This window comes from Sphaerodactylus townsendi, linkage group LG11 (genome assembly GCF_021028975.2).
Source record: "Sphaerodactylus townsendi isolate TG3544 linkage group LG11, MPM_Stown_v2.3, whole genome shotgun sequence".
Lineage (NCBI taxonomy): Eukaryota > Metazoa > Chordata > Lepidosauria > Squamata > Sphaerodactylidae > Sphaerodactylus > Sphaerodactylus townsendi.
In genome coordinates this window covers 30,309,801-30,336,209 of record NC_059435.1, presented here as the reverse complement: position 1 = coordinate 30,336,209, position 26,409 = coordinate 30,309,801, and the positions used below count along the sequence as shown (strand labels likewise).

The following is a 26,409-nucleotide window of genomic DNA, read 5'->3' as shown; positions in this document are numbered from 1 at the left end:
TGCTGTAGCACGTGACTCCTTTGATCTCTTGAAGCTCTTGGCAGTGCCAACTCATATTCCCTGGGTGCACCTCCCACAGAAAACAGAAGCTCATTCTCACAGGCTCCTTCAATGTGGCCGGGCCCACTAGGGGTGAGTTCCCATTTCCTATTCTATTCCTGTAGAATAAAACAAAGCGAAAGTGTTCCACTAAGCCACACTGGTTAGGGATCAGTACTGGGGCCCTGGCAGCTGCTTGGGTTTGCCACTCTTGAAGCCAGTCCAGGGAAAGGCACTGTGGATTCCTCCCATATGGGCTGAATACCACATCAAGCTACCATCACAGAATGAGAAGGCTGAACTGTAGTGACTTTCTCCATCTTAAGAACGATGTGAGAATGGGCACACTGATATTTTCACACACAATAGATGTTTCCGTGCTCATTGTCCTTAAGTGATAGTACCAGACACCCTGCTACATATTCTTTTGGACTATTAATTCAACACAGATGTGTACTCTCTATTGATTAAACCCCCGCTAACATCAAGGAATACTCATCATCCTGTATAGTCGGCCTTTTGCTGGACAATCATAGCCCTGGAGTCATGATCTCAGTTGCCTCTTTTCTGGTGCTCGTTCTCAAGAAACAACAATGTTTTTATTAACCCAGGACATTCTTTTTCCAGGCTTTTAAGGTTTTTGTATTTTGTTTACTGTATTTGTTTATGCCAATAAAGGAATGAAATGAAATAAGTTTTTAAATATCACAGAGAGGGAGGTTGAAAGCAGGGACATTTTGAAAACCAGCTATCCCAGATTGCTCCACTTTTTTTAGGATTTTACAAATGCCTGCTTCATTCAGTCAAGCAAGAGTTGAGTCACATGAGCTTCTGAAAAGATCTGTCTCTTCTTCCAGCAAAAGAGGAGAGACAGACAGAGGCACAGATAGACTGCACAGACACCCAGACTGAGCACTTGCACAGATAGTTTGCTGTTCCTATATTTAGTGCAAATTCATTTGTTACCTAGTAAAGTTCTACAAAATAACTCACTTGCATCTCTGCCCTATTATTTACTCTGCTAATTCATTACGACACTTTTCTTCATGGTCAGGGCCAGCCTGACATTTGATTCCTGAGGTAAAAAGCCAAATGTTATCCTCACCCACTCAATAATTAGCATGAGGCACAATCCATCAAGAGGTCCTCTTGCACAAGCCCTATTTGAATGAATGGGAGTAGCAGAACATTGATGTTGCCTAATGTTTGGGCTACTCTGTTTATGGTTGAGCCAGCCTAGATCCTATTTGTTTGCTTTTGCTACTACAAGGCCCCTTCCGCATGGGGACTTTGTACAGATTCCGCACCCAAAATAAGTCTGCCTCGTGTAATGTCCTCCAACCCACATTTTTTTGAAAATCACTAAATAAGAGAGTATTTTCAAAAATCCCAGGTTGCAGCTGCTCATGAGCGAACAGCCAGGCAGGAGTAACTTTATTTGCCTCCCTTTTCCTTTTCTTAATGTTGTGGCTTACATCCATATAGCTATGCAGGTGCAGGTGGTTGTATTGTGGGACATCAGCATGGCTGTGGGGGTTCACTTGTGCATGCCTGCGTAGCTACGCATGTGTGGGAAGTGATTTTAAAAAACAGACGTGCCTGCGTGGCCTCCAATCACTGCCAGCACTGATGCATGTGAATGCGAAAACAGAAAAACGGGTTCATTTATCCCGACTGCAACCCACTATACATTTGCTGTGTGGAAGGGACCTAAGAGAATTTCTGTGGGGTTCATTCTACATATGGCCTTATTTAAGACCCACCATCATATCTTTGTTGGGAGGGGGAATGTTTAAAACTTACTTCCTTCTGAAAGTGGATCTGAGGCCAAATATCTGCGTTAAATTTATACCCATGTACAAGCAGATAATAGATGTAATTTGCTGAAAAACAGTAAGATCTTGCATATGTTTCTTCAAATTTAGGCAGCATATATGGAAGCTGAAAAACGAAAACGAACATTCCTCATTAGCTCAATCAATATACAACGAAAAAAGTATATTCCATACATTTTAAAAATATGTTTTTTTAAATCCTATTAATCTCAGTTAGAAAGGACAACACTTAACTCTGGCTGATCATGCCCAGGGTTACAAGAATAAAATTCATGAACATCCAAAGACTTTAGTTATGATTTTTCAGACTGAATTGAAACTTCATGAAAAGGGGTACAAAAATGCATCACTTGAAATTTATGCATATGAATTCAGATGGTTTGTTTTTCTATAATTGTGAGTAAATCTATAGTTGATATCAAATATACAGACCTGGGCCCAGTTCTGTGCACAGAAAGACCTGAGGTTTGAGTTGAAGTCAGCCAGTGAAAATTGTCCAGATAAATTCAGAGCACTGGCTGTATAATAGAATCCTGAAAAGGCCTACGAATAAAGTCAGAGGAAAGATGCTTAACCATTAAGGCTCAAATTATTAAGAAGAGCCAACTGTAAGAACATTATATCTGCAAACTCACCACAAATCTCCCTTTCACTTTTGGCTGGTAGACGCTGTTAAATGAACAGTCCTGTCTGTCTTTACAAGCTGTCAAATCAAACAATGTAGACACAGCCTCCATGCAGAGAGCTGGATTCCCTGTTCCCGTGACCGTTACAGGATGGCTTGGATTGTAATTCCCAGGTCTTAAAAATTCTGTGCAGCGGCTTCCATATAAGTGCTTCATTGTTAAAACAGTTTCATAATTTCGAGGATAACACGGATTCTCAATCCTGGATTTATGGCCTGAATGCTAGAGGTTAACAAAAAATAAAACAGGATTAGAAGACACTATTCACCTTCCCACACTAAATGTAGTGGGGTTTTTTTTTTTTGCAACAGCCAGATAATTAACTGCATGTTGTGTCATGGCTAAGATAGTTCTAATTTTGAACAGGAACCTAACATATGTTTGTGATAGCAATCATGCTTGCAGTAGATAACCAAAATGCAATCTACCTTCAGTAAGATCCTAACCAAAGAACATTTGTTGGTGTGTACCTGTAATGCTGATGCCAACATCCGTTTCTCTGCTTCATCTCGACCATAACATTGGTAGCTGTGGGTGTATATGCTGTAATTGTAACCGTATAGTTGGAAATTTAATGAGCTGTTAGAATTCTCAGCAGTTTCTTCCGGGATGAATGATATTTGAGTAGAGGCCCCTCCTAAATCGAGGGCTCCTGTTGTTTCTGCTCCATCAGGACGTACCCAGGCACTCCAAATGTTTTTCTAGAAATAAAGCGAGTAGACATATCATCCACTGTGGGGTTGTGCTGTTCCTTGTCCAACTCTCTTTGCTCAGCTCTCTGAGCGTTATGAAATATTAATGCGGGAACACTCTTCCCCAGATTGTCTGTGGGTGTCTTACAGATTAGAACATTCTTTCCAAGACCAAAGTGCAACTTAAGAAGTACAGAGACATTATAACAACAGAAGAGTGGGGAATATATCAACTTGCATAGATATTATCAGAGCAGTAGAACCTCCAGACAGTCATGCAGCATCTTTAGAGATGTGCCAACCGATGCCCAACACTGTGCTGGAGTAAAGCGGGCCCTTCTGACCCAGCAGCAGCAGCAGCAGCAGCAGCAGCAGCAGCAGCATATTGGTTTTAAAGTAGGTGACCCAGGGTTAAAACTCTATATTAACTCATGAAGTTCACTGGATAATTTTAGCCAAGCCACCATCTCTCTACCTGACCAACATATAAAATGAGATACATGTATATCCTAAAAAGTACTACTGGATTTTTTAATCAGCCACTTCCACACAGGGAATTTTTCCTGGGTGGAACACAGCACTTTTTTTTGGGGGGGGGGGAGTTGTCACATGATGCCATGTTGCTTCCTAATGAAATACACAGGGCTCCTGGGAATTTTCCTTTTAAGCAAGAGCAGAGGAAATGAACAGGGCTTCTCTTGAGAAATGCAACCCGCAACCAATCCAGGGAGGGGGCGGGGCTAAGCTCAACCTTTAATGTTGGAGCTAAATTTCATTTTTCTGCTTCCTCTTTCAGTCCCCTGACTGGCTTTTTAAAATCCTCCACTGCACTCACTGCTGTTTCCACAGGAGTGGCTTTTCCGGCCCCCATGTGGAAACAGGCCATAATTACATTTCAAACCCTGTCATAAAATACATATGACAATGTTTACACTCACCCCCAGAGGGAATCTGTTCCAGATAATAGTGTATTAGAGAAGTGACAGGTGGTGGGGCTGGAGAGTATTTCACCCTCACAACATTCCTGCATAAAGGGTGTGGGGGCAGATTCTGTATTATCATACAACTGTTACAGACATGCATTGCCAGCTTCTGCCCTTTTGATATCACCGCACAGAGATCCACAAGTGTTATTTTGCTCTGCATGGAGATGTGATGATAGGTTGCAAAACCTTATTTGTCAGGTGACTCACAAGAACTCTCCTAGTATACACGATCCATCTGCCCCAGTTTGGTGCTTTAACAGGTGTGTGATAACATGGGAGAACTCCTTATTTTTTAAGTCATTCACACAATACACTCTCTAATGGGACCCCTGTTCCTCTCTCCCTGACTTCTCTATAGTACAGACTGGTGAGGCACAAGTATGAGACCATGGTACTACATGTGGCAATGCACCAGTCAGGGTATGTTAGTAGTTGGTATGACTAGTTGATTCTGGAATGGGGATTACTGATCATTTAAAATGCCCACAAAGTTACAGGGAGTAACTTATAACCACATACATTCCTCAGCATTTTTGCTGAATGGCATCATTAACACAACCACTTTACAAGATTATTTTACATTTGCAATGCAAGGGATCAATTTGCTAGCTCAACCCAGAAACCTCATAATAAAAGCTTGGTCTAAACAAGCAGCAGAATAAGGTGGTAGAACTTTGAGGTGGCAGAATCAACTGCACCACTTGGTGTTTTTCCATATAAAACCCCCTGAAAATAAAGAAGTGCCTCAGGAAGAATGGTCTAACGCTAGTCCCTCACATGCAGTGTTAGTTTGCTAATTTCAGGGAAATTATTAATGTATTACAACTCTGAAATGTAATCTTCCACTTGCAGTTTGTTGTGGTCCAGTTAATTCTAGAACCTCAACACTCTACCATCTCCGTCGCACCTCCTTCTGCCTCGTACATAAACCAGGCCTTTGCAACCAACACATTCCTAAAACCATTGCATTAGTTTTGCTTTAAAAGACACACTGTAACACTAACAAACTCTGATCATGTTTTATATAATCGGTGCAAGTCTTGGCGTACATCCCTTTGAACACTTGCCATTTTTCAAACAATAGTATGTAATAAAACATGCAGATTGTTCCACACACCTCCAAGAAATTGCCCATTAAATAGTTGGCTGTAATCCATCCATACACCCCTTCCTCTTGCCCAGTTATGATTTGAGCACCCCTAAAGTCAAAGGGCTGGGATGTGAAGTAGTTTTGAATGCTCTCAAGGACTTCACTGGCTGCTGTTTCATTTTGCAACCTAAGCAATTCACAGAACACAAAATGCTGAGTGCCTGGAAGGAGAAGCTTACCAAATCTATGACTAGAGGAAAAGTTTGTGACTCCCCCCACCCCCCACCCCCCCGGTTTTTGACGTGTGGTGGCAACCTCTGAATAAGAAACAATCATGGACTAATTCATACATGCATACACATAGCTCAATGACTCAACAGTTACTGGCTTGGTCAAGTGTATCAGTGGGTTCCACTGAAAAATACATGTTACAGAAAACATTGGGTGACAGGAAGTGATTAATCTGTCACAGCTCATATCTAAGTTATCATAGACAACTAGTGATGCATTTTGAGGGATGGTGAGGTGAACAAGCCTCAGCATATAGAGCCAGATGGAACTAATCAATCATTCTGGAGGCCTTACAAGAATATACTTAAGCCAATCAGGGATGTTATCCTCAGTTAAAAATATGTCTAGTGAATGGATTAACCAGGGACATAATCTAAATGTCACAGATTGCTACCATCCTCTGCTTTTCTAAATAACAAATATAGCACATATAGTACACAGTGCCAAAATGCTTTTTCAGTAGGAACAGCCAATGAGTCACATGCCGAAAACACAATGAAAATGGTCAGGGATTGGCTGTTGTGGTTTTCCAGGCTGTGTGGCAGTGATCCGCTCCTAACGTTTATGTCTGGCATCTATGGCTGATGTGACATGTCTCTGAAAATGCCAGCCACAGGTACGGACAGAAAGTTAGGAGAAAAACTACTTTAGGAGCAAAAAGATCATGGACACACAGCCCCAGAAAACTCCTTACAGCCAGTTGATTCTGGCTGTGAAAGCCTTCGACAACGTGGTACACTTTCTGAATATCAGAGGTGGCCAGCTGTACGTTTAACTGCAGAAACATCTATATTCCACTGAGTAAAACATAAGCAACCCAAGCCAAACACCACCAATGCTCGGGGACCCTATCTGGGTGGAAAGGAAACATAGAAACATTTTCAATAAAGTATTAAATCTTCAGGCTAGCAACATGTTGCTGATCACCACTGCCAAATGGCAGTTACAGAAAGTCCAGGTTTATATTCTGCACTTAAAATCTGCACCTGCATAAATGTTTGTACACCCACAAGAATATGAAGAATGTCAAATGCAGGTATTCCACGTATAACATAGACTGAGCCCTTTCTTCTGGGTTCATGGCATGCAGCGGTGGCAACTTGCAGTCCAAAGTAGCTGCCTTCAGGGCCTGCTTTGTGCAGATCCAATAAATATATATTTCACATGTATTGGGAGATTCTCAGGATCACTCAGATCTAGGATCTCTTTAAGGCTGGTCAATAATCACAATTGGTTTTAAGTGGTGAGATTATATCAGCAAGTCTCAGGGAAGATCAATCTTTTCAGCATATGGGGGTTGGTCCAACACACCTATACATATATCTGCACGGGATGATAGGTTTTAAGGCAAGGAAGACAAGGAAAGGACTTGGTAATGAATCATTACACTGTTCTGTTGACACCCTGTTACACAGAACAGTTCTACCTTGATAATATTTACCAGTGATTTGTTGTTACAATACCTCAGAAGTCTCATGCCAGCAGTGGCTCCCAGGTAGACAGGTGTGTGCCTATGCAAGTGAAATGGAATTTTTTCTTTGACTTTATCCATGCAATCATTAATGGGCTTAGCAATTTCTTGAGGGTTACTCCCATAGCTGGATATCCCAGGACCTAAGACACAGTAAGTAAATAAGTCAGTTTTATTATGCCAAATGTATTTTAAGCCAAATCACAAAGACTTTTTGATTATTATATAGCTGCTTTAAGCAACTATTGTTTAGAAAATTTCTCTTTTAAACAAGTAAAAAAGACTGCTATCACAAACACTACCTTTCATGTAAACTCTAATTTTGGAGCTCTGCATTATCTAAATTTTCAGCTTGCCAGTAATGCTGTGTTGACAGTCTACAGGCATTGCAGAGAAGTAAGTATATCTACTGGAAGAACATGTCAGCTCTCATCACAACCTATTTATTTATTTACAAGACACCTTTCTTGCTAAGACTCAAGGCAGATTACAAACTATTAAAACAACATAACTGAACAATGCAAGACATCCAAACAATAGTGCAATAGGACTGGGATTAGAAAACTGAAAAATAACATAAAAACAGTCTAAGAAATTGCATACTATAAACAATGCAGAGAATGGATTTTACAAAATAGAAGAATACAGTAGGAACAAGATAATACACACAATGAACAGTGCAAAAGACTACAGTTCTGTTCCCTTTATTAAAACACCCTCCTGAACCTTTCCTACTCAAGAATACTTAGATCTTCACACAACTATGGCCAACACCTTACACTGCTAAATGCATAAATACTAGATGAAGATGGGCCAGTAGTTGAAGTAGTAACCTTTTTTAAATTGTGGTGGTCACACAGACTCCTTTAACACAGATTTTGTTTGCTCCATCTGAGGTTCCCAACTACAGCAGATTATTTTTTCTTGCCCTTTCTTTTGCAGTTTCCCTGGGTTATCTCCACGTTTTCTCAAACCAGTTTTGCTCCAATGTTTCTTCTTGGTGAGCAGCTGAAGCGCATCTGCCTTGGATGGTATACTGTATTTCCAAAGAGAGTGCTCTCTTTTCAGCACCTCCATTTTGTGCTGGAGATTAAGAGAGCTGAGCATACATTTTATTGTCTCAATACATTTATTTGGGTCAGACCTTGGCGTGCCTTTCAATCTTCCAGTCTCTATTACATCTGCAGGCTTAATCTGGGTAAACTGTGCACAGCCAAGGCAATGGGAGAACTTATGATGAAACTTACAATACTAGAAAGTTGTTTACTGTATTAATTTATTTCCCATTGTTCTCCCTTGTGAGGATCCCAAATGGTTCATCACATCACATGAACGCACAGAAATTCATGAAGATTCCCAACACTGAGCCAGACCATTGACCTATCAAGCTCAGTATGGGCTACTCTGACTGGCAGCTGTTCCCCAGGGCCTCTTTCACATCTTTCACTACCAGAGATCCTTTCTACCTGGAAATGTCAGGGGCTGAACCTGGAACCTTCTCCATGCAAAGCAGATGTACTACCATTGAGCCCAGCCTGAAGCTCCAAATCGTTTTCCCCTTCCCCATTTTCCCCTCACACCAATTATCTCGTGAGATTGTGACAGGCCCAAGGCCACCTTATGAGTTTCCACAGCACAGCTGAGATTCGAACCCTGTCACTTCAGGTTCTAGTACCAGGGCCAGACCTAGGGGGTGAGGGGGCAGGTGCCCCAGGTAGCAGGCGATGGGGTGGCGGGGGGTGGGGGTGGCAGGAGAGTCTCAATTGCCTGGAAGAGAGGGTTTGTTCTGCAGCATGCACACTTTTCCCCATTAGCCTGTTGCTAGGAGGTGGGGGGGATTCCACTGCATGGAAGAGATGTCTCATTCTGCATTGAATGTGCTTCACTCCCCTGATTAGGTTGCTGCTAGGAGGTGGGGGAGGGTTAATTGCCCAGAAGAGACAGCTTGTTTTGCAGCATGCATGCCCAATCACCCCTGATTAGCTGCTGCTGGGGGCGGGAGGGGAGCACAGTTGCCACAAATGCAGGCAAAACATTAGGAGCAAAAATACCGGACTATGGCCACACAAACTAGAAAACCCACAATAGCCAGTTGATTCTGGCCATGAAACCCTTTGACAATACACAAGAAGGGTGCTTTTCAAATTGTCCCCAATGCTAAAAAAGTCTTTTACTTGGTTTAGCAAAGCATATTCTGAGATCTCACAAAAAGGAAATGAAGACAAAAATCAAGGGTCAACCCCAGGATGGGGAAATTTCAAACGTGTGGTCCTCTGAGTTAAAAATTCCCCACCACATGAGGGAATCAGGGTGAGAACTTTGCTTTATATAACAGCAGGCCCTTTCATTAGTCACCAGAAGAGGCCCATGAAACCAACAATTCCAGACAAGATTCTATTTCCAAACTACAGATCCTATGTTTTTTTAAACTTTTCTTATAATTCAATGTGCTTGGAAAGAACATCAAATGCTCCCACAGAAACAGCCCTAACTAATTATGCACATGAAAGGAGATGTTCATGAGTTTATACCCATCAATTGAAAACCTCCCTTTACTGTCTAGCACCCTTTGATTACAGAGAACAAGTCTTCAAAAAGAGCCTGACCCACCCTCTTCCAAGCCAAGACACCACCAAGTAACATAAATATTGGATTTTCTTCCATTGATTAGTATGAAATCAAGATGGTGATGGAAAGGGCCATCAAGTCACAGACCATCTAAGACAATCCCACAGGCAAGAGGTGGTTCGCCATTGCCTGCCTCTACAGAGCAATCCTAGACTTCCTCGGTGGTCTCCCATCAAAACCCTGAGCTAACCCTGCTTAACTTCCAAGATCTGATGCGATCAGGCCAGCCAGGGCCACGCAGATCAGGGGATGAAACCATTATAGGGTTAGACAGATGACCCGCTTGCTAGATTTTAGCCCTACATTTTCTTACCCAAGCATAGTGTCTGACATTAGTGCCTAGATAAACTACAGCTGCATTATACGCTACACAGCAGCACTGAAAACATCTCATTTCTAAAATCTGAGATTGCCACCAGCCCTGTCTATTAGTGTTTCCCAGCTATGATCCCACAGATTCACAAAGGAGGAAACCATCTATTTTCCTCATAAGGATATGCATGAGCTTCCCACACTTTTGGAACTGCCAAACCTGCAGCTGTCTTGGTACAAGAAGCTGCCAATTTTTTTTAATGTGCTGAGTAGGACTCATACCCAAAGGACAGCCTTTGCTGGGAACAGCCTTCCCTTCCCCTGGGTTGTCTAGTTCATGGCACTTCCTCCAACATCCCCCTATTCTTTCAGAACTCCAGTTTTGCCTTCACCTTTCACGTTGCACTTGAAGGTCTGACTGACTACTCCAGTGTTGTTTTCTTTTTCTGCTGGCCATTCATATATGTACACTGTTGTCCGAGACGACCCGGCATCAAGTACTATTCCATACTAAAAAATAAAGAAGTTGTTACCATTCAGTAGACTGTTGTGAATAATAGTAAAAACAAATCAGAAAAGGAGACTTGGGAATTCTAAGAGCTACCTGGAAGCTTTGTGCTGGCTTACTAGAATATTGGACTTCTTTCTCTTTGAATAGCTAATCTTCATGCCATATTACATAAATGGCCTTCATTTCAAAATGTCTTTGCCAAACAGCACAGAGGGGGAGGTTGTTGTTGTGGGAAGGTGGAAAAGCCTCCTAAAATTTACAGAACCTGTCTGCTAGTTCTTTACATCCTGGCAACAGAACTGAACTTTGATGAAATCAAGAGCACTTGGGGAATCTCCATCTCCTCGCCTTTTACAATCACAGAATGCCAGGCTATCTCTCATTCAGATTTGTGACTGGAAAAAATAGGCTACGCAGTTTGTCATCAAGTAAACAGTAACTACTATTACATTAGTCTAATAATCTCCACTGGCAATAACCTGAATTATGTCAAGCAAGGCCACTGTTTTACCAGAAATAACAACTTTTGAAAATTTACATTTCTGTACTGCTGAAAGTATATATGGTTAGACAAGAAGGTTAGGTCCCATAAATGGAGAGATAATTTGTGTAAAAATAAAGGCAGCATTTTAGGTCTTCTCCCCTCCTCCCCCCATATGCCTGCAGTAATAATTTTTTCATTTTATTTTATTAAACTTATACCCTGCCCATCCCTGGCTGTAGTCCAACACTCTAACCACTACACCATAAGGGGTCTTTTTACTACTATTGGTGATCTGCATTTGGACATGGGTCTGCCATTGTTTTAAGCAGTAGTTCCATGCTAAATCTTTTACTATGTGACTTTTGACCTTCCTTTCACCTTTTAAATTCACTTTGGAAGATCTGAATGAGTCACAAAGCTCTGACGAAGCGCCCACAGTCCAGCATCCTTCAAGAATTCCAGGGAGAGAAATTAAATGCCTCAGATCTTTCCAACAGGTTTAAAAACAAGAACAGCAACTCAAGGAAAATGGCAGCAGGCAAAAGTTTAAATCTTGGACACCAGCTGCTAAAACTGGCCAGTGATGATGCTGTGGAAATTTGAAACTGAGATATAACTCAAGAGAATATTTTTCCAACTAAATTTTAAACAGACACTTATGCTCTCTAAATGTGTTTAATATTAAATGGGTTTTATTCTAAATTAGCAAAAAGGTATTTTGGCACAACAAGCAATGCATTAGCCAATAATATAAGAACAATGTGGCTAAACATTTCCGCACAGCCTATCTATTTAAAAAAAATCAGACAATGTTAAACTGAAACAACACTCATCCTCAAGCCCACTGATTATTCAGTTAAAAATAATCTATCAGTGACACATCAAACTACCATCCACTGCAGAATATCCAGCCACATTCCTAAATCTTTGATAGCATTTCTGTGACATCTGGAAAGTTTGCAGAGTGGCTGTATCTGCAATGATTGAGCACCATAGAGAAATGCAATGAGAACTGGTTTGCAAAGAATTATAGCAATCCTGCAAAACAGTCAGCTATTGGATATCTTCATTGTCAGCCTTTCTCAGTGGGTGGGCTTCCAGTGGAGGGGGGATAAATTAACATAGAACTGATTAATCCCTCTATCACCCTGTTATTAAGCTTAAGCGTATGTGCACATTTCAGTGTTTTTGAACCATGAGCATTTCGGGAGAATGGTTATTATTTAAATTCAGGAGCTTTTGTCCTTCCTGAAATAAATAATAACCTGCTTAAGTCATCCCTTATCCACTTTGCCAGGGGTTGGTGGTGGAAGGGAAAGTGCTGTCAAGTTGCAGCCAACTCATGGTGACCCCATTCAGAGGTGGTTTCTTATTGCCTGCCTGTGTGTAGCAACCCTGGATTTCCTTGGTGGTCTCCCATCCAAAGAGTAACCAAAGAGTCAACCCTGCTTAGCTTTTGAGATGTGACAAGATCAGGCTTGCCAGGGCCATCCACAACAAGGTACCCTGGCCTTTCCCTCCCTCCTCATTTCACCCTCCTTTCCATGCCTTTCCTCCCTTTTCCTTTCGTTGGTTCCCTTTTTTCCTTCCTGTCACAACTCCTTGCAGGACCTGAACATTTAGGGACACTGTGGTCACCAATCTGTGGCCATTCACAAACCAACTCACCCTTAAGAAAAATCAATTTTAAATTGTATAGTAGGTATGATATTAGAATGCCATGTTTTAACTTAAGTGAGTGATTACAGTTTTAATTCTATATTTTAATCAATAATATCTGTATGTTAGCTGTTGGAAGCTGCCTTGAGCCTGACTTGCTTGGAAAGGGGTGGGGCATAAATTAAATAAAAATAAATAAATTTATTAAAAGGGCATTTCCTGGAAGATTTATCTATGGCAAAGGTGAACATTTCATTTTCATCAAGGCAGAACTGATCAGATCAGGAGCTTTGCCATTTGGGGGTGAGGTAGGAACCACCACTACAGGATTTTTTTAAAAAATAAAAAATGTTCCTTTTCTAAAAAGAACATCCAATACTTAAAATATAAGATGTGGTCAAAGTGCCAGCAAATCACAGCTGATTTACAGTGACCCCAAAGGTGACCATTGTCTGATTCTAGCTGATTCCGCACAAGCAACATGGGTTCACGGAACCTGTTTCAGCTGCCTGTGCTGCCAGTCGGGGTCGCTAGCTTGGGATCCTGGCGGCAGAAGGCAGCTCAGTTTGCACAGAAAACGCAGTGTTTTGATGTGAACTGTGCAGCTGAGAAACCACCCCCACCCCCCGAGAATCCCCCCATCTACCTGCCTAGCATGGCAGCCACCTATTAGAGAATCCACTCTAACGATGGCCACCTGGAGAACCCACCATAATGGTGGACAGAAGGGGGTGGGAATTGAATGCTTCCTGCTTGCCGCAGTTTGCACAGGCAAGCAGGAAGCATTTGAAACCCTGGTTAAAGAAAAAAATTTGCTAATTTAGCAACTTTCATTTGACCTGGGTTCTGGCAAATAGAACAGGTTAGAAGTATTTGGGGGCGAGTTCTGTGGGAACTCCCCCCCCCCAAGATGCTTTTAAAAAGGACCTCAACTTATTCTATTTGGCCCTTGCAGAATCAGCCTCTGTGTATCAACCTTGGTATTCCTACAAGGTTTCTCATTCAAATATTAGCCAGGGCTTACCTTGGTGCACTGCCAAGATGAGGCTAGCTTGGACTAAATTATTATGTCCTAAATAAAAGGACCTTTTGTTCAAAAACAATATCCCTTATCCACAAGTACAAAAAGTTGGATTTAAACCCAACTTTTCTCTATCTCTGAAGAGTCTCAAAGCGGTTTACAAACTCCTTCCCTTCCTTTTCCCATAACAGGCACCTTGTGAGGTAGGTGAAGCTGAGAGAGTTCTGAGAGAAGCAAGCTTCATGTGTAGGAGCGAGGAAACAAATCCAGTTCACCAGATAGGAATCTGCCCTATGTGGATCATACCTATCAAACCTGGTTCTCCAGATTACAATCCAACTGTTCTTAACACCATTATACCACACTGGCAGGGGGATCAAAATGGTACTGTGGCAGAGGGGGACGCACTCTCTTACACCTCCCTGACCACAGCAGTCACTGAGCATGTGATACAAGGGTTTCACAGAGAATCAGCTTAGTGTTGGCTCAAGAAGGAGAAGAGTTTGGATTTACACCCCTCCTTTCTCTCCTGGAAAGAGACTCAAAGCAGCTTACAAACTCCTTTCCCTTCCTCTCCTGACAACAGACACCTTGTGAAGTAGGTCGAGCTGAGAGTCCTGAAGAACTATAACTAGCCCAAGGTCACCCAGCGGGCATGTAGGAGTGGGGAAACAAGCCTTTTACCAGATAAGACTCCATCGCTCATGTGGAGAAGTGGGGAATCAAAACTGGTTCTCCAGATTACAATCCACCTGCTCTTAACTACAATACCACACTGGCTCTCAAGTATGTTAGGTAAGAATATTGCTTCACCAGTACAAAGCACTTGGAGTGATACTACATTTGGTAGGGGATCAAGTAGGCCACTTCCACAATAGCACCATAACCAGTAAACCCTTTGAGGCCTTTTTCAGAGCTGTCATGACGCTATTTTGGTTTCCACTATTTAAATACTGTTATTTCAACAAGAGTTGTGCAGATTTTTATCACCTCAAAGCAAACAACTGAAGATGTCCCAGAAATAATTTCTCCTCATGGGTTCTTCTTCCTTGGTATTACCAGGCAGAAGGTTAAGACTGCCAACATGCCCTAACCAGTGAAACAAGCAAGCAGTTACACCCTTCTAGTTTAATTCCTTGAGAAGGAATTAAGAGATGGCTTTCAATAGACCCACACACCCAAGAGATGGCTTTCAATAGAATCTGTAAGCCTTTGAGACCTTTAGGCAGATAACTGTCCACAAAGATCTTCTCAATAATGATCTCATCCTAATATGTTGCTAAGTTGCGTTTTGTTTGTCTACACAGGGTTTCCCCTTTAAAAATGCCATCTTGTGGAAACTTTCATAAGCCATCTTGGGGAATGTGTAATCAAATGACTGGATAAACTGTTGCTGATAATTATTTAATTACTTCATTTATTATATTGTCGAAGGCTTTCACAGCTGGAATCACTGGGGTGCTGTGTGATCCTCTGAAGATGCCAGCCACAGATGCAGGCAAAACATCAGGAGAGAATGCTGCTAGAACACGGCCATACAGCCCGGAAACCACTCAGCACCCCACTTCATTTATTCCCTATCTTTCTCCCCAGTGGGGACCTGAAACAACTTACACAGTTCTCCTCTCCCACATTTTATCTCATGGCAACCAGGTGAGTAACCTTAGGCTGAGTGTGAGTGTGCACAGTGGACCCAAGGTCACCCAGCAAGTTTTCAAGGCAAAGTAGATATTTGAAGCTGGGTTTCTGAGATACAAGTCTGACACTCTAAACCACTGGTCTTCAAACTATGGCCCTCCAGATGTTCATGGACTACAATTCCTGTCAGCCCCTGCCAGCATGGCTGAGTGGCAGGGCTAATAGGAATTGTAGTTCATGAACATCTGGGGGCCATAGATTGAAAACCCCTGCTCTAAACACTGTATTAATTAATAGCTCTCAAGTAATAGCAGTCAATAAGTAGACAGCTCTTTTGTGATCACAGCATTAAACACTGCTGTTTACATTAAGGGACTTCTTCTTGCTCAGAGCTTCGCATGACAGCACCATTCCTGACTTTTCAAAGGAACCCCCTCCTTGTCCATGGGCAGCCACAACCCAGCATCACACCTGACACAAAACTTCAGCTACTTAACCAAGATTGCCAGAGGTTCCCGAATTGTAGGGAAAATAACCAAGAATTAGGTCACTCTTCAGGTACCCTTTTTATAGTTCTTTATTCAATAATGATTTTTAAAGAGGGCAGGGAGGAACAAGAGGGGAGCTGCCCTGGCACGTGAAAAGTCAGGGAGGACAAGATTGTTTGATCTTGCCACACTGTCCTTGTAGCATTTTTTTAATGGCCAAGTTCAGCACTAAAATGATGTTGGTGTCCACAAGTATGACCCACAGACACCTTTACATCTAGTTTGGCCCTGAGTAACCAACGTTGACCTTTTTCTAGGAAGTGTACCTGAGGAGCTATTCTAGGATCAATGTTGGAGATGCATTTCCAGAACAAGCTCAAAAATACACACAGGTCCTTCCTTCTAATGCCAGATGAAAGGGACAAGTTGTGGTTACTTCTTGTACTGGTATTAGAAAACACCCTTCACATGCTCAGAAGCAGTCAGTTGGATCTTGCATGTCTGTTTCACTCGCAGAGGTGCTTTCCTCTAACAGAAGGTTTCTAAGCAATCACAATAAACTTCCCTACTCACTCCCATCAGAGGAAAACATCTCCACTAGTAGGAAGGATCTGCAGATATATCCAGTTAATTATTTTTATGTTGCATGTTTGGGAGCTGACACTGAAAACAGATTTTCAGGCTCAGTCCTGCCTCTGATTACAAAATGGGCAAAGAATGTCATTCAACAAATTCTTACCTTCAGACCTGGCGAAACGATAGCTTTTTGATTCAGCTGGACAAGAGTAATCGCAACAATAACAGCTATGCTTAAAAGCAGAAAAACGAAAGAAACAATGGTTGGCATTTTGTACAGGACCCGGAAACCTAAAGATTAGAAAAAGAGAACTTATATTATGAAGATTAAGGGGTTTGCATTCTTTTTCTTTCATTCAAAAAGCCCCTGTTCTGCATTTACTGAAGATGAGAAAAAGGAACTCCTTTTCAGGAAACTATCTGCCTATAGCACAGAGTTCAAGTAGCAGACACATAACATCATGAGAACTTTGGGTCAGATGTGTGACTCAAATTCCACGCTGGGGCTCAATTTGGATTGGAACTGTGTCCTGTGGTGAAAAGGGGCTTAAGTCTCCTCCCTGGTGCCATTTTCCTGACCTGAAAAGCTTTGGAGTGGAAGTATTTGCCTCACTAACGAAACTTACATGTACTGATGACTGCATGTAAGTTTCTCCAACAGCAGTTCCTGGGACTATTTCAGATCTAGACTCAGGAGAAATGACACTAGGGAAAGGCTTTAGCTCCTTCTCCCCACATGCCACAGTTCTGATCCAACTTGGGTTCCCCACAAACCTAAAAAATAGAGGAGGAGGAGGAGGAGGAGTTTGGATTTATATCTCCCTTTCTCTCCAGTAGGAGACTCAAAGGGGCTGACAATCTCCTTGCCCTTCCCCCCTCACAACAAACACCCTGTGAGGTGGGTGGGGCTGAGAGAGCTCCTAGAAGCCGTGACTAGCCCAAGGTCACCCAGCTGGCGTGTGTGGGAGTGTACAGGATAATCTGAATTCCCAAGATAAGCCTCCACAACTCAAGCCTCCACAACTCAAGCGGCAGAGCTGGGAATCAAACCCGGTTCCTCCAGATCAGAGTGCACCTGCTCTTAGCCACTGCTCTTAGCCACTATGCCACTGCTGCTCCCAAAATACTCCATGGAATCACCAAGGATTCCTTTTGAAAATAACTAGAGAGCCAATATGACTTCCTGCTAGAAATCTCTGGTTTCCCCCTTCCCTTATTTCCCTTAAGATGACTTGCCCATTTTTCTGCTGGCCACACAGCTATGAGAGACACAAAAGCCCTCTTAGAGGAAAAAAGGGGGAGCAATCCAAAGTCATGAGTGGATGAAATCATATCAATTGGTGAATATCATACTCCGGAAAGCTCTTCCTATTGAGGTTAAGTCATAAGAACCCTGCCACAAAAAAGAATACAGTTCCACGTTAGCAGTCAGTTGACTCATGGACTGACGTCAGTTTATTAGACAATGATGGATGATTCACAGCTGAATGTGTCAAAAGTGTTGCAAGGTGATATCTCTCATAGTAAACTGGGTGGCTCATGACTACAACAAAAGCAGCAGTACCAACCCATTCACTATCAAAACAGGGGCAACTCTCAAGGTATGCAGAAAGATGTAACTTTGTGACTCAACCAAACGCAAAACCCACAAAATTGTGATGTACGTCTTAAGAGGCACAGAACGCTGAAAGCAGTTGAGAAGGAAAAGGAAAGAAAACAGAGAGAAAGAGGCTTGCATAGACAATGTATAGACTCCCAGAGGAGGCAGGCCCATTTTCATGGCAAGAGGGGGATGGTGAATGCAGATGGGAAAATGTACCAACTCAGCTCAAGTTCTAATCTAGATTCTAACTTTAGATTCCTATGACCACTAAAAATGGATGGGTGGACTCTGGAGAAGGAGTGCTGACTTCGTTACTGAATCAAGTCATACTTTTTTTTTCTAATTTCAATCTTTAAGGCATAAAATCTTACCATACTCCTGATGTCAAATGTAAGCGGTTTTTACACAGGTTATAAATGTCTATTTGTCTGCAGCTGAGAATTACAACGGCCTCGACCTGAGGTGCAGTGAAATGGAAGGGAGGCCCAAAAGAACATTCAGCCTTGCGAGATTCTTAGCAGGCGCCTATAACGAAAAGACTCGGGTGTCGTGATTAATAAGGACTGTGTAACGACTACATATTAAAACTGTCTCCAAAAGGACTGGAAAATCTCAGGTTGCTACGTAATGTGTTGGGTTCTATTCTAGCATTCTAGAATAAATGTTTTATTAAATTCTGTTTTATTGATTATCGTATATATTATCTCATTGTGAGCCACCCTGAGCCTGCTGCTGCCCGGAAACGGCTGGGTATAAATAAAATAAACTCCCGAAGGGAATGGAGCCGGGAGGGGGAGCAGAGACTGGCAACTCTCACAGAACAGGAAGTCCTTAAGCACATAGCCTGGAAGATTCTGCAGATCCCAAGATGCTTGTAGACTATTTTGGTAGAATCCTTTGTTTGGGAAGAAGGGGATTTTGTTCACTCATCTTTCCCCAACAGTATGCAAAAGAAAGAGTTTTGCTTGTTTTTAAAGAAATGTTGATTATTGGGGTCATCTCTGTCTACTGAAATTATCCAGCACTGGCCAAAGTAGTTAAGTGGGAAACAGTGAGAACAAGAAACTCCACAACACATTTCATTGGGAGAAAACGTAGGGTTACCAGCCTCCAGATGGAGGGTGGGAGGGTGGAGAGCTCCTGGAACTATAACTGGTCTCCAGACTATGCAAATCAGTTGTTTGTTTAAAACATTTATCCCTCTTCTCCTGGAGAAAATGGTTGCTTTGGAAAGTGGACTGCATGACATTATACCCTTCCATGGTCCCTCCCCTCCCTAAACCCCATTTTCCGAGGCTCCACCATCAAATCTCCAGGTGTTTTCAAATTGCAAGTTAGCAACCCTAGAAACCTAATGCAGCCTTTTAGCTTTGCAGTCCATTACAGACAAAAGGGTCTACAGAGGTGCAGGGCTAGTCTCCTTCTTCTCATAAGATTGGCTCTGATGCTGAGATATGCCTCTTCAGTTCAAAACTCTGGTCTTTCTTTCTTAGCTCTGTGTAAAATGGTGGTCAACCAATTTTGTCATGAAAACTAATGACAAGTGAATAAAAACTGCCAGATAGTAAATGGTTTATTACATATTTACTTCACCCCTCTTCCAAGGACTCAGAGTTCTTACACGTTTCTCCTTCAGTCCTATAAGGTAGGTTAGTTAGGGAAAGAATCACTGGCTCAAGGCTACCAGGGAGTTTCACGGGGAAGCAGAACTAGAGGTCTAGCCAAACATACCAGCCACTACAGTTGACAGCTATTGTATCACAAACACTTCTAAGAAAGTGTTTGCTAGATATATTTGTTAGCTCATTCTTATTTTATGGTACAAAAATAAAAAGTGCATAGAGTCCTAAAGCATGAATTTAGGCTAAATTATTCATATTTAGGAAAAGAAACAGCTTTTGTACCTGAAGGAAAATAACCTAGTATCAGATCCTAACAATGCTAATTTTGTGTGGTATGCTTATCCGCTTACACATACTTTTATCAAATTAGGTGAAACAGGAAAGATACAGTAACAGGGATGTCATCTTAGAATACAGGAGATTCATGTACAGTTTCCTGTTCTGCTCAAATTTGGATGAATCATCTCATTACTGTTCAGTGAAAATAACATGCTGAACACTTTCTTACCTTAAGAGTTATTTCACAGGTGAACCCACCAACGTGTGGGAGGTGTTTAAATACCACAATAATGTCAATTTTAGCTAGCTACAAGGGGATTCTCTATCTATTTCCCAGTTGTCTACTTGCCTTCAATGGGCATTCTTTGGAGTAGCTTTATAGCTTTTTACTGCAGTTTGCAAACCATATGATCTGGGATACACATACAGAAATGGTCATATTCCCCTATAACTTAGATTTTATTAATATGAATTATGCCTACATAGGCAAGTTTTGCATCATCCTGTTTAAACATGTTGCTAGCATTGGGCCTTACCATTTACTTATGTTAACAAAGAAAATGCCTTGTATTATTCTGATGCTTATTATTATATTTTTGCAAGCAGGTAAGTAAAGGTTGGTACTTAAGTTTATGCGTGAAATGCTTTACATGCTGCCAGAAAAGCAGAGAGGGCATATATCCAGATATACTTTTTCAAAGGAAGTGAAGGTCACACAAATAAAATATCCCTTCTCATATTCATTAATCAAAGTAGTAACTGCCAACTGTAGTTTCATCACCATGTATTTTATAAGTTCAAGCTCAGTTAGCAAATCTTTCAGCAAAGGCGAGGGCTCCCATGTAAGCCATTTATTTTAATAACATGGTAACTGGGCAACAAAAGATTTCAGGCATGAGGTACCGGAGAACATTCTGTCCCCATTTATACCTATCCAGTTTACCTCCTTCTACCCAGAAATACCCATTAATCTATCAAGCGGTGAAATTGTTGACATTTCACTAGAAGAAAGTCTGCCTTGGATGTGGCTCCACAGATTTAAACAGAATTTGGGTCAAATTATCAATTCACAGTCCAGTCCTGTGCAGAGTTACTTCAGTGTACGCTCAATTAAATGGGCTTAGAATGATGTATCTCTGCATAGGATAGTGTTGCTAGACTGCTAATTCAGTTCCTCCTGAGAACTTGGGTTGAAGGACAGCATTTTAAAAAGCAACAATAGAACCACAGTTTTAAGTCACTGAACAGCAAACAGTATTTCAAAAAGATGTTACAGCTCGCTCTGGCCAGCAAAAGCTAGTTCAAACAAGGAAGTAGTCCCTTATGCATTAAGTTGGATTGCCATTTTGGCCTGGAGAAATTCCTGGAGATTTAGGGGTAGGACTGGGGAGAAAGGAGCTTAGGGAGGGAAAAAGAAGAGTTTTGATTTATATCCCTCCTTTCTCTCCTGTAAGGAGACTCAAAGGGGCTTACAAACTCCTTTCCCTTCCTCTCCCCATAACAGACATACTGGGAGGCACATGGGGCTCAGAGAGTTCTGAAGAACTATGACTGGCCCAAGATAACCCAGCAGGAATGCAGGAGTAGGGAAACAAATCTGGTTCACTATGAAAGAGTCCTCCACTCATGTGGAGGATCAAACCTGTTTCTCCAGATTAGAGTCCACCTGCTCTTAACCACTACACCATGCTGGCTCTTATCCAGGATGCGATGCCATATACTCCACCCTCTGAAACTGCCATCTAATGTAGGAGAACTGGTCTTTGTTGTCTGGAGCAGCTGTATTTTTAGAAAAAACTTCACCTGGAGGTTGGCAACCCTAAGTTCAAGCATAGTCTCATAGGAAGCCCCTTGCCTGACCACCTGTAGAAGATAACAGTCAAGTTCAGGACAGCAGTCTAGAATGTTTTGTAGACTGGGAAAAACTTGCCTCTTTTTGGCCACTCAAATGACTGATACCGGCAAGAAAATGTTTCTGGACTAGTGGTTTTTCTGGGCTTATTTTAAAACCTGTTCAAGTACTGACTTAGATTAATCTTCAGAACACAGGAGTGGCACATTTTTGGGCAACTGAAGAGAACATGTTGCTACATGCCTTAATCGGATGGGTGCAAATGGAAAAAATGAAAGAGGGTATTCCTAGAGAATTGCACACTGAGAACTGGGCAGGTATGCAAAGCCCAAGCTGTCTGGGCTTCCATTTTGTAGGAACAAAGCAAAGCAAAACTGTAGGAAAGAGAGAGATGTTGATGAAATCTCAGCCTCCCATCTTCACTATTAGAACAGCTGTCTTCTGGAACAAGGAATAAAATAAATACAAACAACTCTCGAATATAAATTCAGTTACATACGCAAGACCACACAAGATCATTTATTTCCAAAAGCTTATTAAAGAATTGCTAAAAACGAAGTTGGTCCAGCAGCTCATCATCTTTCCAGTATCAAAGCATGTACAGACCAAGCCATGTTAATATACGCCTCCTTTCTATACACATATACAAATGTGTAGCATAAATTGAAATATATCTTCGGCTGTTATGCCAGCCCATTAAAAGTACTAACCTGTTTGTTCACAGGGTTGGCGGGATAGGGCCGTAAACATCTCTTTGTTCAAACTACACAGTAGGAGAAATATACATTCAGCATCATATTAGTTCACAAAAGCAATATGCAAACCACAATGTAAAGTCTCAGACTGTAAAATATTCATTAGCCTGTAACAAAGCTCAGGCTCAGAGAAGGGGGGAAAGGCTTATTAAAATACAGGATTTGGAAACAGAACACATGAACATACAAAGATGCCCTCTACTGAGTGAACCTATTGGTCTATCAAGGTCTACTCCGACTGGTAACAGCTCTCCAAAGTCTCAGATAATATCTTTCATATCACCTACTCCCTGGAAATGGAGATGCCAGCAGGGACCTTCTGCATGCAAAGTAAACCCTCTAACCCTGAACTGTGGCCCTATAAAAATATGTGAGGCACAGCTGTCCCGCACAGCTAACCAATTCTCATCCAGAAGAGATATAGGGCATGGAAAGAGGAGAGCTCCCTTAAAGTGCAAAATAAAACAGGAGTCCAGGAGCATCTTAGAGACTGATTTCCAAACTGCAGTTTTATTTTGTTGCTACAGACTATCATGGCTACCCATCAGGAATAAAAGATCAAAGCAACTTCCTCCAATGTCCAACAGCCAATAATGTCTTGTACTCAGATATTTTACTGTTGGGTACAGAATGCATGCCACATTCATCAACTGGAACGTTACATACAATCCAGTGTATGCTCCTTAGGAAGACTCCCAAACTGGGGGGTGTCCAATCGCTGATTCCAACTATTCTTTAAAAACGTACTTTGTACAGGAGTGCCTTTCATACTTGGTAAGAGGGATACATGTTTTGAACTCAAATGCTTGAGTACAAAATGTGAAGTAAGACATAGCCTTTATTTGTTCAGTAGAGACAAAAGAAGAGGACAGCAGGAGCAATGGGGTTGTGGGAGGTTAAATTCACAACTTCCTGTGCATGTTTTAAAAAGGACAGAAGAAACAGAGACGCTCGTGTTGGATGCCTGAGGGTGTTCACGTGGCTGGCAATCGTATATCCCAAAACTGATGACAGCATGTATATTTATGTGTGTAGTAAAAGCAATTTTCAAATCCTAATTGAGCACATTATGGGAACTTGTTAGATAAGAAAGAGAGAGGTGCATGTGAAATGGAGAAGCATGTCCAGAAATGTCTATGTGAAACAGACTGTACATGATACATGCTTTGCATGTATGTGAGTGTGAATGTACTCCAAGAGGGGTCTGTGCTGTGTTTGTGTGAGAGACAGCACACAACTGTCCATCACATTCTATATGAACATCCCACTGCAAGAGAGGTCCATGTACTTTGTACCCAAAGATTGCAGCCAGTCTGGGACAGCCTTTGGTGAAGTAATATACCTTGAAACCTTTTTAGGTGATAAAGGCAGCACTGGGCCTCGATCTTCCTAAGCAGGTGGTTCAGCTCATGTGCACACAATTGTTGAGAACCTCTGTCCTAGTGGATGAAGGAACATGAGTGCTGCTGTGAGCACTCTCCAACATCCATTCTTTTAAAGTATAGTGTGTAGTGACAAGCATTTGAATGAAGACAGTCTGTCTAAATAAAGAGCCTGAGCCCCTAAAGGCAAAAACAATGAGTTAAAAAGTTTCAAGGTCAGCCAAAGTCCTAGTTCATGGATCATCTTCAATATCTTTTATGGGGTCCATAAGAATTTCTTTGATAAGTACAGGCTGCCAATGCACAACCTTGCCTCTGGCTTTACGTGACTGGACACAGCTCTGTGTCTGCACGCCCTTTAGATCATTACTGGATCGTTTCTTTAGATGTCCCCCACGCAGGAATTCCTAGGACGACCCCCCTCCCCCCCCAGATCTGAATCTAAGCACCCAGAGGATGCAGCCCCTACGCAGCCTCGCCCTTGCCCACCGCAGTCTCAAGGCTTAATTTCCACCCAAAAAACTCAACCCTGGTCCCTTCAAGCCCAACTGCGTAGCACGTCATATATCGCCGCTGCCTCCTCCACAACAACGCAGGAGAACCCCCCCAGCCCCACCATGCGTGATGGCTCACGCAGCATGCTGGAAACACACAAGCCGCGCTCGCGCAAAACCCTCGGCTGCATGCCTCGCACAACCAAAGGCACGCAAAAAACAAACAAAAAACATGCACGCACACACAATCCCTGCCCTTCCCCCGCCTGGTACCTCGCCTCTTCTACAGCAGCCAGGGGTCGCAACCAGCGGCCGCCCCCGTCGGCCGGGCTTGCAGGGAAAGCGTCTCTAGCTTCGGGTCCGGTCCTGCGTCCGGGGAGGAGGGGGCCGCCTCTGCTTCCACCGGGGCTCCATCCTCGTCAAGGCAGGAGGGAGCGGGTGACGAGGCGGGCCCCCGCAGCACGTGTTCCCCACGGACAGCCGGGCGCAGAGCGGTCCCCCTCGCCGGCTATAGATCCTCCCGGGGATGCCGCTGGCCCCGCCTTCTTTCCCGGGGATGCCGCTGGCCCCGCCTCCCTTCACGCGCTGCCGCAGCCAGGCAAGGGGTGGGGGAATCGCGAGCCCGCCGCGCCTTCTGAGCGAGTAGGGGGGGAAAGGCTCGCCGCCGTCCCTGCAATTGCACTAGCCAGGCTGCAGGCCTCACGGGTACTCTGCGGAGGTCAGCCGCGGGGAGAGTGCTTCTCCCTCGTCAGACCGATCACCTGCTTCTTTTCCTCCCATGACGTGCCTGAGATTGCAGAATTTGACACCCTTCTCGTCCTCTGCCTTTTGTTTGCGGGACAGTTGTCTTATGCATGTCCTTCTGTTGCTTATTTGGTCAGTTTTAATCCCAAAGTGCTCAGTTCTCCCTGCTGGTGTTTTATCCTCACAACATCCCTGTGAGGTCGGTTTGGCTGTGAGAGAATTATTTGCCAGAAGGTCACCCAGCAAACTTCAGATCAGAGTTGGGATTTGAGTTTATGCCTTCCTGGTTCTAGGCCAACTCTTGCCCCATACTGGCTATCTTGCTTCTGTGGCATGAGGATAAAATTGAGGGAGAAGCAAGATAGCCAGTTTGGGGCAAGGGTTGGCCCAGAACAGTGATGGCGAACCTATGGCATGGGTGCCAGAGGTGGCACTCGGAGCCCTCTCTGTGGGCACGCGGACACAGAGTTCGTCATGTGGGGGGGCAGAAAATCACCCCCCCACACACACACACATCTAGGCTAGCCTGGGCCACTGAGCATGATATGTGTGCACCGCAGTGAGAAGGGAGGACTCAGCTGGCGGGCCTGGTGCCTGTGCTCTGGGTGGTTTCTGCCCAAGGTGGGGGGGGGGGCACAGAGGAGGCAGAGATGCTAGAGAGGCATAGAGCAGTGTGCGCAGGACTTGCTGGAGGCTAGAGCAGGCTGGCCCCTGCTCGAGTGGGTGGGGCAGAGGAAGAGGGAGCCAACCGGTTTCTTCTAAACTAAAACCTCAGCATTCAGATTAAATTGCCGGGTTGGCACTTTGCGGGTTTGGGTTGCAATTTGGGCACTCGGTCTCAAAAAGGTTCACCATCACCGGCCTAGAATTAGGAAGGCATAAACTCAAATCCCAACTCTGATGTTAAGTTTGCTGGGTGATCCCTAGTGATTAATTCTCTCCTAGCCTAATGTACTTCTGTTGTAAGGGTAAATGGAGGAAGAACCACCTACAACTGTCCTGTGAGATAGGTTGGGCTGAGATAATTACTGCCCCAAAGCCACACAGTAAGTTCCATAATTAAGTGGATCTTCCTGGTCCCAGTCTAGCACAAACCTGCTCTGGATCTCTTTTTACATGTGACATTTTCTTCTTGGTGGGACTGAGAAGTGATCTGACCTTGAAAAAGCCTATGTGTCCAGTATTCCTCAATTGGGTACATCTGCTTGTGGGAAAGCAGCCGCCTCAAAGTCTCCCTATATGCGGAAAGCCAACAGGAAGACAAATTTGTT

At 43.0% G+C, this 26,409-nt stretch overlaps 1 protein-coding gene across 3 annotated transcripts in view; it reads right to left on the bottom strand.

Annotated features, from left to right (window-relative positions):
- Positions 1 to 26,409, bottom strand: part of ENTPD3 (ectonucleoside triphosphate diphosphohydrolase 3) — a 30,140-nt gene that overhangs the window by 1,269 nt on the left and 2,462 nt on the right. The window contains exons 1-10 of one of the 3 annotated variants that reach the window (XM_048511467.1): positions 24,668 to 24,963; positions 22,474 to 22,526; positions 16,571 to 16,698; positions 10,423 to 10,540; positions 7,083 to 7,233; positions 5,356 to 5,515; positions 3,031 to 3,261; positions 2,510 to 2,782; positions 2,307 to 2,417; positions 1,843 to 1,980 (exon numbers count right to left, since the gene is read on the bottom strand). In XM_048511467.1, coding sequence (XP_048367424.1) covers positions 1,843 to 1,980; positions 2,307 to 2,417; positions 2,510 to 2,782; positions 3,031 to 3,261; positions 5,356 to 5,515; positions 7,083 to 7,233; positions 10,423 to 10,540; positions 16,571 to 16,698; positions 22,474 to 22,513 — 1,350 coding nt within the window. In that variant the 5' untranslated portion in view covers positions 22,514 to 22,526; positions 24,668 to 24,963. Of the gene's footprint in view, positions 1 to 1,842; positions 1,981 to 2,306; positions 2,418 to 2,509; positions 2,783 to 3,030; positions 3,262 to 5,355; positions 5,516 to 7,082; positions 7,234 to 10,422; positions 10,541 to 16,570; positions 16,699 to 22,473; positions 22,527 to 24,667; positions 24,964 to 26,409 lie in introns of those variants that run through there. The other 2 variants (XM_048511466.1, XM_048511468.1) reach the window with 2 other exon arrangements.